The sequence below is a fragment of the Eupeodes corollae genome, chromosome 1 (genome assembly GCF_945859685.1).
Source record: "Eupeodes corollae chromosome 1, idEupCoro1.1, whole genome shotgun sequence".
Lineage (NCBI taxonomy): Eukaryota > Metazoa > Arthropoda > Insecta > Diptera > Syrphidae > Eupeodes > Eupeodes corollae.
Genome location: NC_079147.1, coordinates 175,906,409 through 175,921,689, shown reverse-complemented (window position 1 = coordinate 175,921,689; position 15,281 = coordinate 175,906,409). Strand labels below are relative to the sequence as shown.

Genomic DNA, 15,281 nt, shown 5'->3' with positions numbered 1-15,281 from the left:
ATGTTTAATTACTGGTTAATTGGAGTGTTAGAACCATAGTTTGATCGGCTAAAATTCAATCGATCTCTACTCGATTTCTCAACTTATTTTGGCTAACATTAAAGTGAAATCGACATACAAATAAAAAAAAGATGTAATGTATTCATTCAGAATGTGAAAAGTTGCAGATACTTTCAGTGTGATTAGTTAGGGATGAATGATCTATTAGTTTTAGCCTATCAAGATAATGGGGCAAAGCAACTCGTTGTGATAATGATAGAAAACATAAAGTTCATGAATATGAGCTGAGTAATAAGGGCCCAAATTATACAACCGTTTTCAAGAACTGATCTGAAAAATGATACTCAAAGAGTTTTAAGAACATAAAGATCATTCCCTGCCAAATCTGTTTATAAATCCAAGAGTTCTATTAGATTTGTTTTAAATGTAGTTAATATGACCAATAGAAGTTAGCTTTGAGTTCAAAATGATATAAATTATGAGAAGTTAAAGAGTTTTTCCAAGTTCGTAGAGATTAACTTTATATTTGTGTGTAAAACTCATTGTTTTTATATGTCAATATTTGACATTAAACAATTTGTATTGCACAATACCCTTAGTCGAAGTAGATCATCTTGTAATAATTCAAAGTACTGTTCACGTTATCTGTGAATATAATTGTCATTGAATTTTAAGAAATAACAACGGACCAAGGTGGCTACCTTGAGGAACACCAGAATAAACAAAAAACGAATTAGAATGGTAACTTTTGAGGACAACACTATTAAATGGTGTTTAATGTAGCATGATTAACTCTTATTGACTTAAAAATACTTCATGGCTAAGTTTGTTAGATGCTTTACTATATTCTGGAAATACACAGAAAACTTGTTATATTTTTTTTGGAAGCATCAATGCAAAATGAAGTTCAAATAGATTTAAAGAAGAAGATTTTCTTTATCCTTGTTTATTATTACAGAAAATAAAGGATCAGGTAAAGAAAAGAGCATCACAAACAAGAGATTCAACTAGTTTTGTGATAACAGACAATTAAGGTATAGGACAATAGGTACAGATAAGATACTTGGAACCCTGTCTTGGTTTAAGAAACGCATATTTCCATAAAATCGAAAAATCAGGATATTTAAATGACTGCTTAAACTATATAAACACAGGTTAAGAAAGAAGTTTTCCACATTTTTTAAGCTCCACTGATGACCAGGATTTAGGTTTTCAACAAGTTTTTACAGGCACTCTAGGGGTAATTTGTATAGTATAATCTATTTGTTTTAAACACAGTGCGAGCGTTAAGAAATTAAGAAAAGATTTAAGAGGGGATTCCGGTGCACATTCGTTCTAAATATCAAAATGGGAGTGAATAAAAGAGTTCGATAAATTATTCCACATTCTTGATGTGCGGTTTTAGAAAGAATCTCTTTACTTGACAGTACGCCCGCTCCTTCTTTTATCAAATAAAGAAGATTCTGTGAATACCAGTTTAATGTAATATAAAGAAAATTGATTAGTATTTGTAATAAGTTTCGTGCTATGACTAGATTTAAAAGCGTTTTTTCATATGCACTTTTAAAAATAAAACACTTGTGAAGGAACATTTCGGTCATTCATAATTGAAATTCCAACCTTATTGTGCATTAAAATGCAAAGTAGAGTTTTACTTGCCAAAAAACAACATTTAAACTAATGAAAGTCATGAAAATGTTCAGTTTGCATGTACAGATATTTATATTTAGAAAAACTAATAGCAAATGAAGAGCCTTTTATTCCTTTGCTCCTTCAAAACCAACAATTTTTGTTTACCTCAGTTGGCAATAATAAAAAAACATCAATTTAATTCAATATAGGTACATAACATCGCTGTATATAGCTGTTTGCCAACAATCGCACCAGATTATATCATAAGCTATTTGACAAGATGCACCGGATGCGATAAAGGCTCAGATACATAGGGATAAGGTAGCTTATAACCAGCTAAAAAAGGTGGTGGTGGGTGTAAAGTGACAAACTTCAGTATTGGTAATTTTAAGTTTATCATTTTTGTTCTTCGTTCCTTATCCTTTCGCTTGTTTATTTTATCTCTTTTATATTAAATAAAATATTTCAAAAATGTTGTGAACTGAATTTGAATATGTTACGGGTACATACCGCAAAAACATTGTCCTATCTTTGGAGCTTTTGATATTCAGAGTTTGTTTTATTTTTTTAGGGGTGAATGAGCGGGTAATGGATAGAAAACTGAATAAAATCAAAACTGACTGTCGATTTTATTGAAGAACTTTCGTCCAACAACAACATATGAAATTTATGGAGCATACAATGATACTGATGGTCTTATAGCACCACAAACACACACACAAACCAAACACCACAAATAGATATAAATCTTTTTAAGTTACTGATAGATTTATTGGTTTTATGTCTTGGTTGTATCAATTTTATTCGAGAGAAGATACTAATAGAATTATCTTTAGAAATATACATTTTGAAAATACTTACAAAACTTTTAATGCCGTTATGTTGGTGAACGCTGCTGGAGATGTTTTCATAATTTGGTTTCGTTTCAAAAGTCTGTTGAAGATTGAAAAAGGATTAAATTTTAAATTATTCTAAAATATGCCTTGGCTTTAGTTAAATATATGAATATAGAAATTTACTTACAAAACAATAAGGTTTGGCATCACTGGAAAATCTTCATCTGTTATTATTGTCAGAAGATTACTTCCAAGGTTTCTGCAATAAAACAATTATAAAAGGTTTTAGGCTTTGGTAGAGAATTTAGCTTAAGGGGCCATTAGAGGAGGTGGTGAACTAAGTAGATTTTGAAAGACATGAGATTTAAAATTGTAATAATCTGTTGTCTGAAATAATTTGTAAAGTACAGCTTAAACTACTTAACAGCAAACAATAAGATAGAATTTTGTTTGTACAATTTAATGAGACCTACAACTATCTTATGAATAATTTTAAAGCGTTGCCAAAGTTTTCATTTCGTACAAATATAAAATAAGTTAAGGACCACTATTTTCATGCTCCTAAGCTTGTTAAAGTGAAATGTTTATTTTAAAAAAAGCATAAGGGATTAATGTTGTTCTCAAAATTAGTTGCTTTTTTCAACTAAATACACTTAAAATAATTAATAATAAATCAATTGGATCACAAAGAAATCTTTGAACGCCTATTTCTAGAAAAATTATATAACATACTGTTTGCAAAATGATTGATTTCAATGTTAGTAGATATTTATTTAAATCAAATTTATTATTAATTCTAAATAACTTTGCTGGTGGTGATGTTTAAAATTTTAAATTGTATGTATTATATTATCTCGTAATGAGTAAAGTACCCATTGTAACTTTGATGAATAAACTAAAGTAAACTTAACAAAATGTATTAAATTTTAATTTTGTCCCGCAACATATTTTGTGTCTTTCATTTGAGCTGTTAGTATTTTTTTGCATGTTATTTAATTTAAATTAAATCACTCTCTATTTGTTTAAACTACCAGCATTTTTTATTTATTTTTAATTAACAAGTATATAATTTTGGGGTCACTATATTTTGCGATGATGTTTTCTGTTTTTTTTTTCCGATTTGCCTTTTGGAACTTATTGTAGAATATGAACAGTAGCGCATTAATTTTGTTTGAATCATGAAATAAACTTAATTGCAAGGTCTTAAAAATTCTAATTCAAAAATTAGTTTTTGCTATATAATCCAACTAAGCTACTCACCACCTCCAATAAAATGTTTTATATTTTCTATACTAAATATTTGCAATATAAAAACATAAAATTTCCAAAACACCAATATTAATATTAGAAAGCGTTAGCGACAACAATTAAATAGATACACGTAGAATTTTATCGGAATGCTTGGAGTTGAGCAAAATTGACTGCAAGCAAACCTCATGTAAACCAATTGAAACAGTAAATTTTGTTTTGGGTCATTTTTTATTCAATTCACAATATTTTGAATTTTTAATTTAAAATTTTATTTTTGTAAATAATAAATTAGTTTTGCATGCAATATTTTTATATTTATTTATTTTCTTTTTTCTTTGATTTGAAATATTTTATTTTTGCTCACAGTGCTTCAAGTGATCTAAGTCCAGCCAAAGCATTTGTTGGAATCCTGTAGAAAAGATTTCCCTCTAAACGTAGAGTCCTTAGATTTTGTAGATGTTTTAAGCTATCTGCATCCATGCTTGCTAACGAATTGCCATTTAGCTGTCTGTTTTTATTTTTTGCAATTTTATTTGATTTTTTTATTTCAAAAGTGCGAATTGCCACAAATTGCGCGTGATTAAATTTTTGTTTTAAATTTTTTTTGTGATTTCGTTATTGGACATCAATATTTTGTGCATTTAACAGAAATAAAAAGAAATGTATATAAAATAAAAATTCGATTTATATCAATATTAGTACGTAATATTAATGACTATGAGAAACTTACAGCGAAATTAAGTTTGGAAGTCCTTGAAATGAATCACCAGGTATCACTTTAAGGCCACAATTTTGCAATGACAAACGTTTCAATTTAACTAAACCACTAAATGCATTCTGGTGAATGTCTGAAAGGCTATTGTCAGATAGAGTTCTGTAGGAAGAGAGAAGAACAAAAGAAAATGGAACACAAAACAATTATTTGAACATAACAATATTTTAATTCAATTACTTTAAAAATATCACTATTAGCTTGTTTTACTTAAAACGTTATGAAGAAGACATTTGGTGTGCTAAAAAATAATTTAAAATGCTTTGTCCCTTTAATAAATCATTAGGTAGAAGGTCTTACTCCTAACAAATCAAATGGAATAAAAGAATATAAAAGAATTAAGGTTTATTTTCTTTAAATGAAAATTCTTCTGTTTTAAACAATTTCCTCCTCTCGAAAACAAATGACACCAATTAAGAATTCAAATAATTTGAAAATCGCGTACAGAATTTTACTTCGTTTTAAGATCGAAAAAAATTAAATCGATTTTGATAAAGTGAGTGAGGTGCAACAATTCGAAAACTTTTCATTAGGTATCTAAATTATTTCCTTAATTGACTAGAATTTTAATTTGAAAACCTTAACCGCTTGTACCGTTTTCACACTCATCGATTCAAATTAACTCAATTCAATTTCTAATTCAAATTTATTCAATTAGTAAGAAAACAGTACTTTATAAAATATGGAGTTATCGTAAGCTTTGGAATATTTATCTTAAAAGAGGTCCTGACATTTTACTAACATTACCAGGGATAAAATTACCCGTGGCGTCATGAGTAGTAAGTAGGGCTATCATACCAGAGGTCTTGTGTTCAACATGTCTGTGTTTTTAATGGGTATTGCCTACTGCAAGGAATTGACAAATACTCCAAGAGTAATTCTTGGCATGAACATTTCTTGCTCAAAATTCACCGTTCGGATTCTGCTTAAAAACTTTAGGTCACCCCTATCATTGAGAACATAACTCACATATAAGAATTGTTAAGAGTTGAAAGTCACTAGGCCTTAACGGAATATTGTCACTATATCTCATGATTCTCCGTCTTATTAAAATTATATACTGAACTGTAATTATGCACTTTCGTAATTTTTTTACAAGCAAGCGCTCAAAAGAAACTGTGACATCAAAAAATTAATAAAGGGTTGGAAAAGTATTAGTAGAAATTTGTTTTAAGTTCCAGATGAATATTACAATGACAGAATGTAGTTAAGAATTCCTCATTCGTGTAGTATTTTTGAAAAACTAATCTCTATGCTGGACAGAACGATCGAAGTTGGGCTCGGAGAATACTGAGAAGCATTTCCAGAGTCGTGAGTATTGCACCAAAACTTGCTCAAAGAAAGAATTGTAGCTGCCTATTTCGTACAAAAGACAAATTTTATGTTTATAATTTGTTTTGAACACAGTCCAAAAGGCTAAAATAAATTATTATTATGGATTATTAAATAAATAAAGTCCATAGAAAAGGTTCTTAAAATGTAGTTAGGAATTATTGTTCTATAGCGAAACTTATTATTTCCTGCAATGCATTTGACTAACTAAGTCATAAGGTTAGGTTAGGTTATAGTTGCTGTCCAAGATGGAAACGGACACACTTAGGCCAGTTTAATGGCCCATTGTGAATCTTGAGGCTCCCTCCTAAGCTTAATGGAACCAGCTTGAGTCTGTTACGAAACCTGAGAGGCTAATTATACCGATATGATTTAGATCGTTTAGATCGTTAAAGAAGAATTCTCCTAGATAATTCTTGCGTTTTCGAGCTAGAGCAGGGCATGTGCAGAGAAGAAGAAGAACCGTTTCTTCCTCTTCATCGTCCATAGAGTTTCTGCAAAAATCATTTGAGAATACGCCTAGTCTCGTGGCGTGCTTTCCTATTAGACAGTGTCCGGTTATGACACCTATTATCGAGCTTGTATGCGATCTGCTTAGAGATAGCAAGCACCTTGACCGTTTTCAATCCAGTGTTGACCAGATGTTTTTAGTGACTTCACACGTGGTGATGTTGTTCCACCTGGTGCCTGCTCTCCTCACAGCGTCTTGCATTAGCAGCAGTTTACAAGTAGCGATTGGTATGCCAGTACTTGCCAAACGTGGTAGGATGGGCTGTACTGTACCGTTCCTGGCGAGTTCATCTGCCTTACAGTTACCTGGAATGACTCATCTGCCTTACAGTTACCTGGAATGTCTGTATGGCCCAGCACCCAGCAAAGGTGAATATTAAACTGTTGCGCCATCTCCATTAGAGATGATCGACAGTTATGGACTGTCATAGAGTTTGTAGAGACAGAGTCCAGAGATTTAATAGCGGCCTAGTTATCAGAGAAAATACAGATATCAGATTTTGATATCACGTTTTCTTTGAGCCAAGACAAGACTACTTTTATCGCCAAAAGTTCCGCCTGGAACACGCTACAATGATTGGGAAGGCGGAATGAGAGACTTAATTTCAGTCGTTCACAGTACACACCTCCACCAACCCCTTCTTTTGTTTTTGACCCATCTGTGTAAAAATGGGTTGACTCATCCAGTCATCCCCCAAGAATGTCCTACCCTCCCAAAAAGATCTGGTAGGTATAGAAATCTGGAAGTTTCTATCGAATTGTTGGTGCGGGATGGTGTAGTCTGTGTGCTTTGGAATTGATTCTAAGTACCTTAGAATTACGGAGTGGCCAATGTTGTTGTTAGTCAACTGCGACGAAGCATTGAGGCGAATACCAGAGTTTGCAGCTATTTGTTTGCTAAATATGTTAAGAGGTGTAAGGTAGAGCAAGGTGTGCAGGGCCGCAGACGGGGTCGTGCGAAGCGATCCGCTTATACATAGGCAGGCTGAACGTTGGACTTTATTAAACTTAACCCTGTTTATACCTTTCTCTACAGCAGTCCACCATACTGCCACACCGTCCGTTAAAACTGGTCTGATTACCGATGTGTACAGCCAATGGGTGATTCTGGGTTGTAAACCCCATTTATTACCAATAGCTTTTTTGCATGAAAAGAAAGCTACAGTTGCTTTTTTGACTCTTTCTGTACGTTGCGTTTCCAATTTAGTTTTTTGTCTTAGACAAGACCCAAGTATTTAGCCTCGTCTGAGAATTGTAATTGGATTCCTTTAATATAGGGAGGGTTGACAAATGGAATTTTGTATCTCCTCGAAAATAAGACCAGATCGGTTTTGTGTGGGTTAATACCCATTCCACACCGATCAGCCCAAAGTATTAGTCTGTCCAATGCATTTTGTAAGAGTTCTTTTAGGATATTAAGATGCTTTCCTGAAACTGCTATAGCAACGTCGTCCGCATAAGCTATCACTCTGAAACCCTCCGCATCCAGACTAGTTATAATTTCATTCACCACTAGGCTCCAGAGGAGAGGGGATAGAACACCACCTTACGGTGTCCCTCTACTAACGAATCGTCTTCTAGAAGAGTTGCCCAGTTTTGAGTTAATTATTCTGCTAGTAAGCATTAAATGAATTAACTCCCGAAGCGAACTCTCTACATTTAAAGATGTCAGGGCAGATGTGTCATAAGGTTGTTCTTTATAAATACAATATATGTTGAATTTGTGAATTGTTGAAAAATTGAATTATCGTTCAATTTAAAAATGAAAAACCACCTAAAAAATAAAGTAGATAAGGCGAAATCAGCAATATGCCAGAATTGGAAAAAAAAAACTTCAGCAACAATTTAACAACTATCAGCTCCAAATATAGTGTATTTAATGCTACAGCCAAATCTATTATGTTTTATGCTGCACAAGTTTGTGAGAGAGAACGACAGGAGGAAACCGAAAGCCTGCTGTAGTTCTTTCTAAGGAAAATCTTTTACCTTAAAATCAACACGCCAAAATATATGTATCTCCTGGATTCGGGGTTACCAACAATGTTTATTTCTGCTTTCATGCAGATTATTTATTAAGGGTGATAAATATGGAAGAATCAAGACTTCCGAAGATGATTCTTAAGTATGCACTGAAAAAGAAAAAATTGGGTTAAACTTTCCGGAAATTGTGGAATAACGATTAACTTGTCAGAAGCTAACTCAAACCAGTGGAAAAAGATCTTTTATGAAAAAATCCAGCTGACTGATGAAAATGAAAGATATGCCTTTATCGAAAAAGCTCGCAGTTCAACAGAGTGAAAGTATTATTCATTAATCAATTACAATCTTAATGAAAATAACTACTTTAAAAGCTCTTTCTCGTGCTACAACATAGGGACCGTCTTCAACATTAGTGGCGATTTCATCAAATTAAACTTTACTCCACGTCGAACGGCGGGGAGCTGTAGTTTATGTAATCTGCAAGAGAGGGAAGACATCCTTCATTTTATTGGAGTTTGTCCCGTGTTTAAAGAAATAAAGTGTCACTAATTTGGTAGAAATGTTCTTCTCATCGAGGAAGTAAAGAGTTATCTAAATGGTTTCAACTGGTAGCTTCTATTCAACTATTGTAGTGAGGCCTATGCTTATAGAACAAGGATAATCACCGAAAGTTTTTAATTAGCGCAATAATGGATGTTTTAGCTTTAATTAAAATTTTAATTTTTGTTTTAACTAAACTAAAAGTCATTCCGTTAACTAAAAATGAATTTCTACTTTATGTTGTTCCGTTCAAGTCCATCTATTATTTGTCGATTGTATTTCAATCAGAGTTAGGCTTAGGCAGTACAGGCACTCAAGGGGTTATTAGTACCCTTTATATTATTATATTTAAACACGTTGCGAGCGTTAGGAAAAAAGGAAAAGATTTAAGAGGAGATACCGGTGCACGGTCTTAAAGTTCTGAACATCAAAATGGCCAAAGCATTCCACATTCTCGATATGCGATTTAAGAAAGAATCTCTATACTTGACAGTACGCCCGAAATTGCGCTCAAAGATAAACTGATGAGCATTCCTGGAAGTGCGATAATTACGGCTGAATCGTTTAAGGGGTGGAATGCAACTGGCTAATTCGACAGAACATTGTTTGTAAAAATATCTATAAAACAACGAAAGGCGTGAGACATTGCGACTACGGTATTCTTGCGATGTAAATGTTTCGATTGTAGTTCTATGGCTTATCATTTTTAAAGCCGTTTTTTGTTTTCTATCCAAGAGATTTAAACTTTATTTTAGGGGCACCATGACTAGATATGCTAATTATATTCTAATTTTGTACGGATGAAGGCTTTGTAAATTACAGCCAGATCATAAGGGGTGACAAATCGGAGAAATCCTAAGCACCTGGCAGCATTTTTGGCAATGAGACGCGAGTGCTTTGGACGATAGTTAGAGGGACAGGATGATTCGCCTTTTTTAGGGACAGGCTGGACAAATGCTATTTTCCATCCACTCGGAAAAAGACATGTAGAGTAGGAAAGATGGAAAAGTTTACGCAGTGGTTTTGCCAGCGTTCAAAAACAACTCTTCAGAACAATTGGGGAGATACTATCCGGTCCAGCGGACTTTTGAATGTCAAGGCCTTTCAGTATTCTTGCAACTGCACGAGTACGTAAAAATATTCGTCCCATAGAATCGTTTACGCTCTTAAGAACAGGAGGACTCTAACACTTTCCGGTAGCGTCGAATCAACTGCAAACTGTGCTGCAAGAAAATTGGCTTTATCGATCGAGCTCGAGTGTCATTGTGGACGAGTGTTGGAACCGAGGATGACGTGGTGTTTCATACGTATTTTTACAAATTACCAGAAATTTGTACTACCTTTGGGACATTGTAGTATTTTTTGTATTACAAATGACAATCTTAAATTTGAAATTTTATTTTTAATTTTTTTGCTATAAGTAGTTGAATTTTGTTGAGTTTTAAGTTTAGATTTAAGTCAGTATTGTAAACAAAACTACAGCATTAAAGATATGTGATAAATAAATAAATAAATATCTCTCTGTATTTTCGTTCCACACGAAATGGTTGGTGAGGTAAATATCGATATTTTTGAAACTTTAAGTTACCTTGAAGCAATTGCTTTACATAGTTAATAGTAACAAGGATAGTGAAAAAGAGACATAAGTGTTGTTAGCAACTTATTTGGTTAATACAAAATCTTTATGAAATTTTAACTCTAAGTAAAGTTTTTTAAGCCGGAATGCATTATTATAAGGATATGGTTTTACTGAGAGTGTCCAAATCGTTATTGACAAGTAGGCTTGTTATATGTCTTAATAGTTCTAAGTAAGATAAAGAAAATAAAAATTAATTGGGAAAAAGGTGGTAAATTACAAGCATTGAGTTTTCAACGTATTTTATTCCATACGACTTTGTATACCCCATACAATGATGGTATTTAGGTTAAATCATATAACCTTTATATACATTCCCGTTAAGTATCCAGAACCAAAGAAATCAATATGCAATGGTACTGTCGCCTGGAAAAATGACAATTCCCCACGTCTCCTGTTTCATTGAGTCGATAAATGTATTTAAGGTGCTAATTTTATAAATGTAGTCTTTAAAAACCGTACAACTATACCGACTTTTTGACATAATGTTTTTTATTTCACTGAAATATTTAAGTCCTTTTTGTATTTCTTAAGAAAATTCACAGATATTCATTAAAACCGATTTTTTTTTACTAAAAACTAAATACAACGATTAATTTTTTCTTTCACATTGCCAGATGGACTTATTTAAGAACCACTGTACTATAATATAGTATGCTGTATATGATAAATTTAGTATATACTTACAATTCCTCTAGATTTGGTACCATATAAAAAGAATTGTCTCCTAAGTGTGTAAGATTATTATTTCCTAAGTCTCTGAAAATAAACAAAAGACAAGGTATGTACATCAGAATTTAAAAATCAGAAAAAAAGTTTAAACATACATAAATAGATATATTATATTCGTATATAAATCAACCTCAAAATAGTTGCCCAAAAATATTTCTTTATAAGCTTCTTAGATCAAAAAAATATCCTTTTTACTTCAAAAATAATATTTGATAAATTGTTTTTCGTGACATACATTTTTTTGGAAGAATTTATAAATCTGATAAGGACACTTTCTCGAATCTGTCCTCGACATATATCAAAAATATAAAGGAGACAAGTGTTTTTTTTACCGTCGTCGTATAATTTAGTGGAAGAAAATATCCGAAATGGAGTCTGGAGTGGAGTGAGAGAGAGAGTTCTTTTGTAAATAGTTTAATGCTGAATAAATGATTAAAGTTTACGAGGAAAACTTTGTTTTACGAGAATTCCTCAAGATGAAGGATTTATCCTTTTTGAGGGATCTTTATATTTACGTACATATGTAGTTCCAATGAAGACACTAAAAACACTCAGATGATGATAATTTTTTCGCCACACTATAAAGACATAGCTCGCTACTCGTACCTATTCTATACTTATTGCTGGGAGGTTTTGATTTATTGTCCTAGATTGGCTTTTGATTGTTTTGTCTTGGTTATATTGAGACATCTGGTTTTAATTTAAATTCCATTCATGCTTATGGTTGACTTGAGTTGGGAATCAGACGGTTTTATGTGTGTTCCTGCATTAACATACATAAGCTGAACTAAATTTAACTTTCATACCATCATTGTAACTAAAAGAGACCTCTGCAAAAATATCATATGAGTCATGTAAGTTTCTGGCTGATTTGATTTTAAATTATGTACATTTTTGAGGTTGCCAAAAGTTAAACATTTCTTAGGAGTTTGATTGAAGTCTGCGACGCTTCATGAATGCAAAATTATATGTTTGTCTTAAAATTGTCAACTATTTGTTGTTGTGTTATTGTCAGCTTTAATATACCTATGAGTTAATTTTAGATTTAAAATGTAATAAGCGTTTGTTGATTCGCTTGAAAACTAAAAAGGGTAGGTATGGATAATAGTTGGAGGAATTACTAGAAGTTTGCTTCTGAAGTGTGACTGAATTATGAATTTATAATCAACTTTTAGTTTCTCTTTTCATTTATTCACTGTAGGTGGTCGTTTATAATTTTTGAAAAATATCAAAACGTAAGCAAAATGTAATGAAATTTCTTGAATACATTTGCTTTAAATATTTGTTTGTTCTCTTAATTTTAAATATGTTTATATTTGTATCATTGATTGTTTCTATCTTATTTCTTTTCAGTATGCTCTTCGAATTGTTCAAAACCAAAAAACAACTAACAAAAATTTATAATCAACCATTAAGGACCTGAAATAAACAACCCAGTTTTCAATGTTAAAAAGAGGGTGGGATGCGACCCACACTGATAACTTCCCATCCCGTCTGTCTATTTGTCTTGCTTCAAAGGTTTATAGGTTTTCGTGTTTTTCTAAAAACGTTATCAGTTAAATTATTCTATAAAATTTTAAAATAACCAACAATATTTTGCATTTGATGAAATACTTTGATTTTGAACATCTATTTTTGTTTACGAGATTTTTAGTCGTTAACCAAAGTATTCCAATGTTAGTAAGATTTCTTCATAGTTTAATTTCGTATATAAATAAATACAAATTGAATGAATGAAATCAATTTGAAGTCAATTATTCACGAGATATCGAGAACCGATCATCATTTTTTTTTACAATTTTGCGTACTATTTTTTGTAGATTTTTATTTTTTTATAAAAAAAACGACGGTTAGATATTTATACAAAATAATTAATGTTGAAAACCATTTTTTTATATAATGCAATTAATTTGAAGCCATTATTTTTTTAATTTTTTTTAAGGTTTTTTATTTTTTGTAATAAAAAAATTCAATTCGATTTTTTTCAAAATTTCACTTTATAGTTGGAAACAATATTTCCCATACGATAAAATGAATTTAAAGCCATAATCTTAAATTTTTGAAAAGACATTTAAGTCGAAAACCAATTAATTTAACTCAAAATTTTACAATATATTAAAAACGTTCCTTTTCGTTGCACAAAATTGTTTTGGAGATAAAATCATTTTGTTTTCGTAAAATTATCGAGGTGAAAATATGTTTGCTTTTTGAAAACTGCTTTGATAAAAAAAACCACCCAGGCAATTTTCTTGAGAGCCCTTTCTGCATAATTATCTGTATAAAAAAATGTATTTGAAGTCGATATCTCATCTGGTTCTTGATCTATGGACGATGAAAAAAACGTCATGATCGTACGGACGTACGAACGTACGTACACACACACGCACACACACACGCACACACATATTTTTAAAAATCTTTTATTTCGGCTCTAGGGACCTTGAAACGTCGAAAAATATCAAAATTTTCAATTTGACAAATTGGACCCATTACAATAACTTCATATTGGAAGTTAAAAATATTACTAAAAAATAATGTATAGATCTCAGTACTAGTGTGTGTAGTTCATGTAAGGATGAACAAGGATAAGCATTCTTAGGAATGGTTCTCTTTAATATGGTTCTCAATTCCTCAAGTTTTATTATTTTTTAAAAATATTATTGGAGCCTGTCCCTTACCAATAAATATTTTTCAAGCATTGAAATAAAGGGTGTTTTTAAGGCGTGTATTTTTAAAGAAGAAGTTGTACGCATGTTATTCAATGTGATGATCTAAGCTATGATTCATGGTTTAAACATGTCGAATATTTTATTCCAAAGCGGCAAACGCGTCTTGTATATCTGCGTAGGCAAGCGAATTTACATTAACCCACAGAAAATAGTCCAGTGGTGTTAAATCACAATATCATGGAGACCATTGCACAGACCCAAGACGGAAGTTAATACGCAAAAAAAGTTTTCTTCAATAAATTGATACAATACGCGAACTGAATTATTTTGGTAATAAATTTGAACTATGTATTTTCAATTTGATTACTAGTATTTCTATTTATTATAAAAAAAGCAAACCAGACAAAGAATAAATCGAGTGCCTTACTCTGAAAAAATTGCTGCCATATTGAAAACAAGATCCCTAAAAAACATCATTTCCAGTGAACATAAAATAAAAACAACTTGTTGGAGGAATTGACATTATTAAATATCTGCCCAAGAAAAGTTAGGAAACTATCTGAATAAAACCATGCCATACATTGAAGAAAACATCAGGAAGAACTGAGATAAAAAAAGTGGCATCTAAATACATAACTGAGTTAAGAAATCCCAAATTTAGAGACATTTGTTTTTATTTTTCAACATTTGATGCTTTTGAAATGGAGAACACAAATTTGGTAAATCCTACTGTGTTCAAATTTTAATTTCAACTGAGTTACACCCAGGCGTATACTTACTTTTTGTTCTCCTTTTAGTTCATTTACATGAAGCCTATACTTGAATTGGATATACTAAAGGGAACGGTTTTAAGGCGCATAAACAAAAAAAAAAAAACTTCAGCCTGGTATCAAATCTTATATAGAGTTTTGAATGATATAGGGCCACTTAAAGGATTTTGTTAAATTGAGCCTTGAGTTTTAATGGTAGACCTCAAACGAAGTAACTTAATTCCATTCCGCATACAAAAGTAATTTTACTTCTGAGACTCATGTACCTAACACTAACTTTTCTTCAAAAGGTTCAAATATATAACTTCCCATTAATGCCTTCGAATACTTTAGCCTAATTTTTTTTTTCTTTAAACAAGCCTCAAGTAATGTCATTAAATTAGTATTATTGCAAGATTTTACTTAATACATAAGGGAGCACAGTGGCGCAGTTGATAGTTGTGAATAGTTTTAATAAGACGAATTTTATCTAATACATTGTGTTTTTTGAACACTGACGAATCTCACTTGTTTTTCTGCAGTCAAATAAAATAATTCGATGATTGGCATTATGTGAAAATCATAAAATTACTTCCTTAATTAAGCCCTGTTGTCTTTTGACTCAAACCAATATTCATAGAT

The 15,281-nt window shown here is 31.6% G+C and overlaps 1 protein-coding gene across 2 annotated transcripts in view; it reads right to left on the bottom strand.

Moving 5' to 3' along the window:
- LOC129938399 (leucine-rich repeat-containing G-protein coupled receptor 5A) overlaps positions 1-15,281 on the bottom strand; it is a 94,947-nt gene that overhangs the window by 18,304 nt on the left and 61,362 nt on the right. The window contains exons 3-7 of one of the 2 annotated variants that reach the window (XM_056045934.1): positions 11,177-11,248; positions 4,450-4,593; positions 4,084-4,227; positions 2,656-2,727; positions 2,494-2,565 (exon numbers count right to left, since the gene is read on the bottom strand). In XM_056045934.1, coding sequence (XP_055901909.1) covers positions 2,494-2,565; positions 2,656-2,727; positions 4,084-4,227; positions 4,450-4,593; positions 11,177-11,248 — 504 coding nt within the window. The remainder of the gene's footprint in view (positions 1-2,493; positions 2,566-2,655; positions 2,728-4,083; positions 4,228-4,449; positions 4,594-11,176; positions 11,249-15,281) is intronic. The other variant, XM_056045935.1, reaches the window with a different exon arrangement.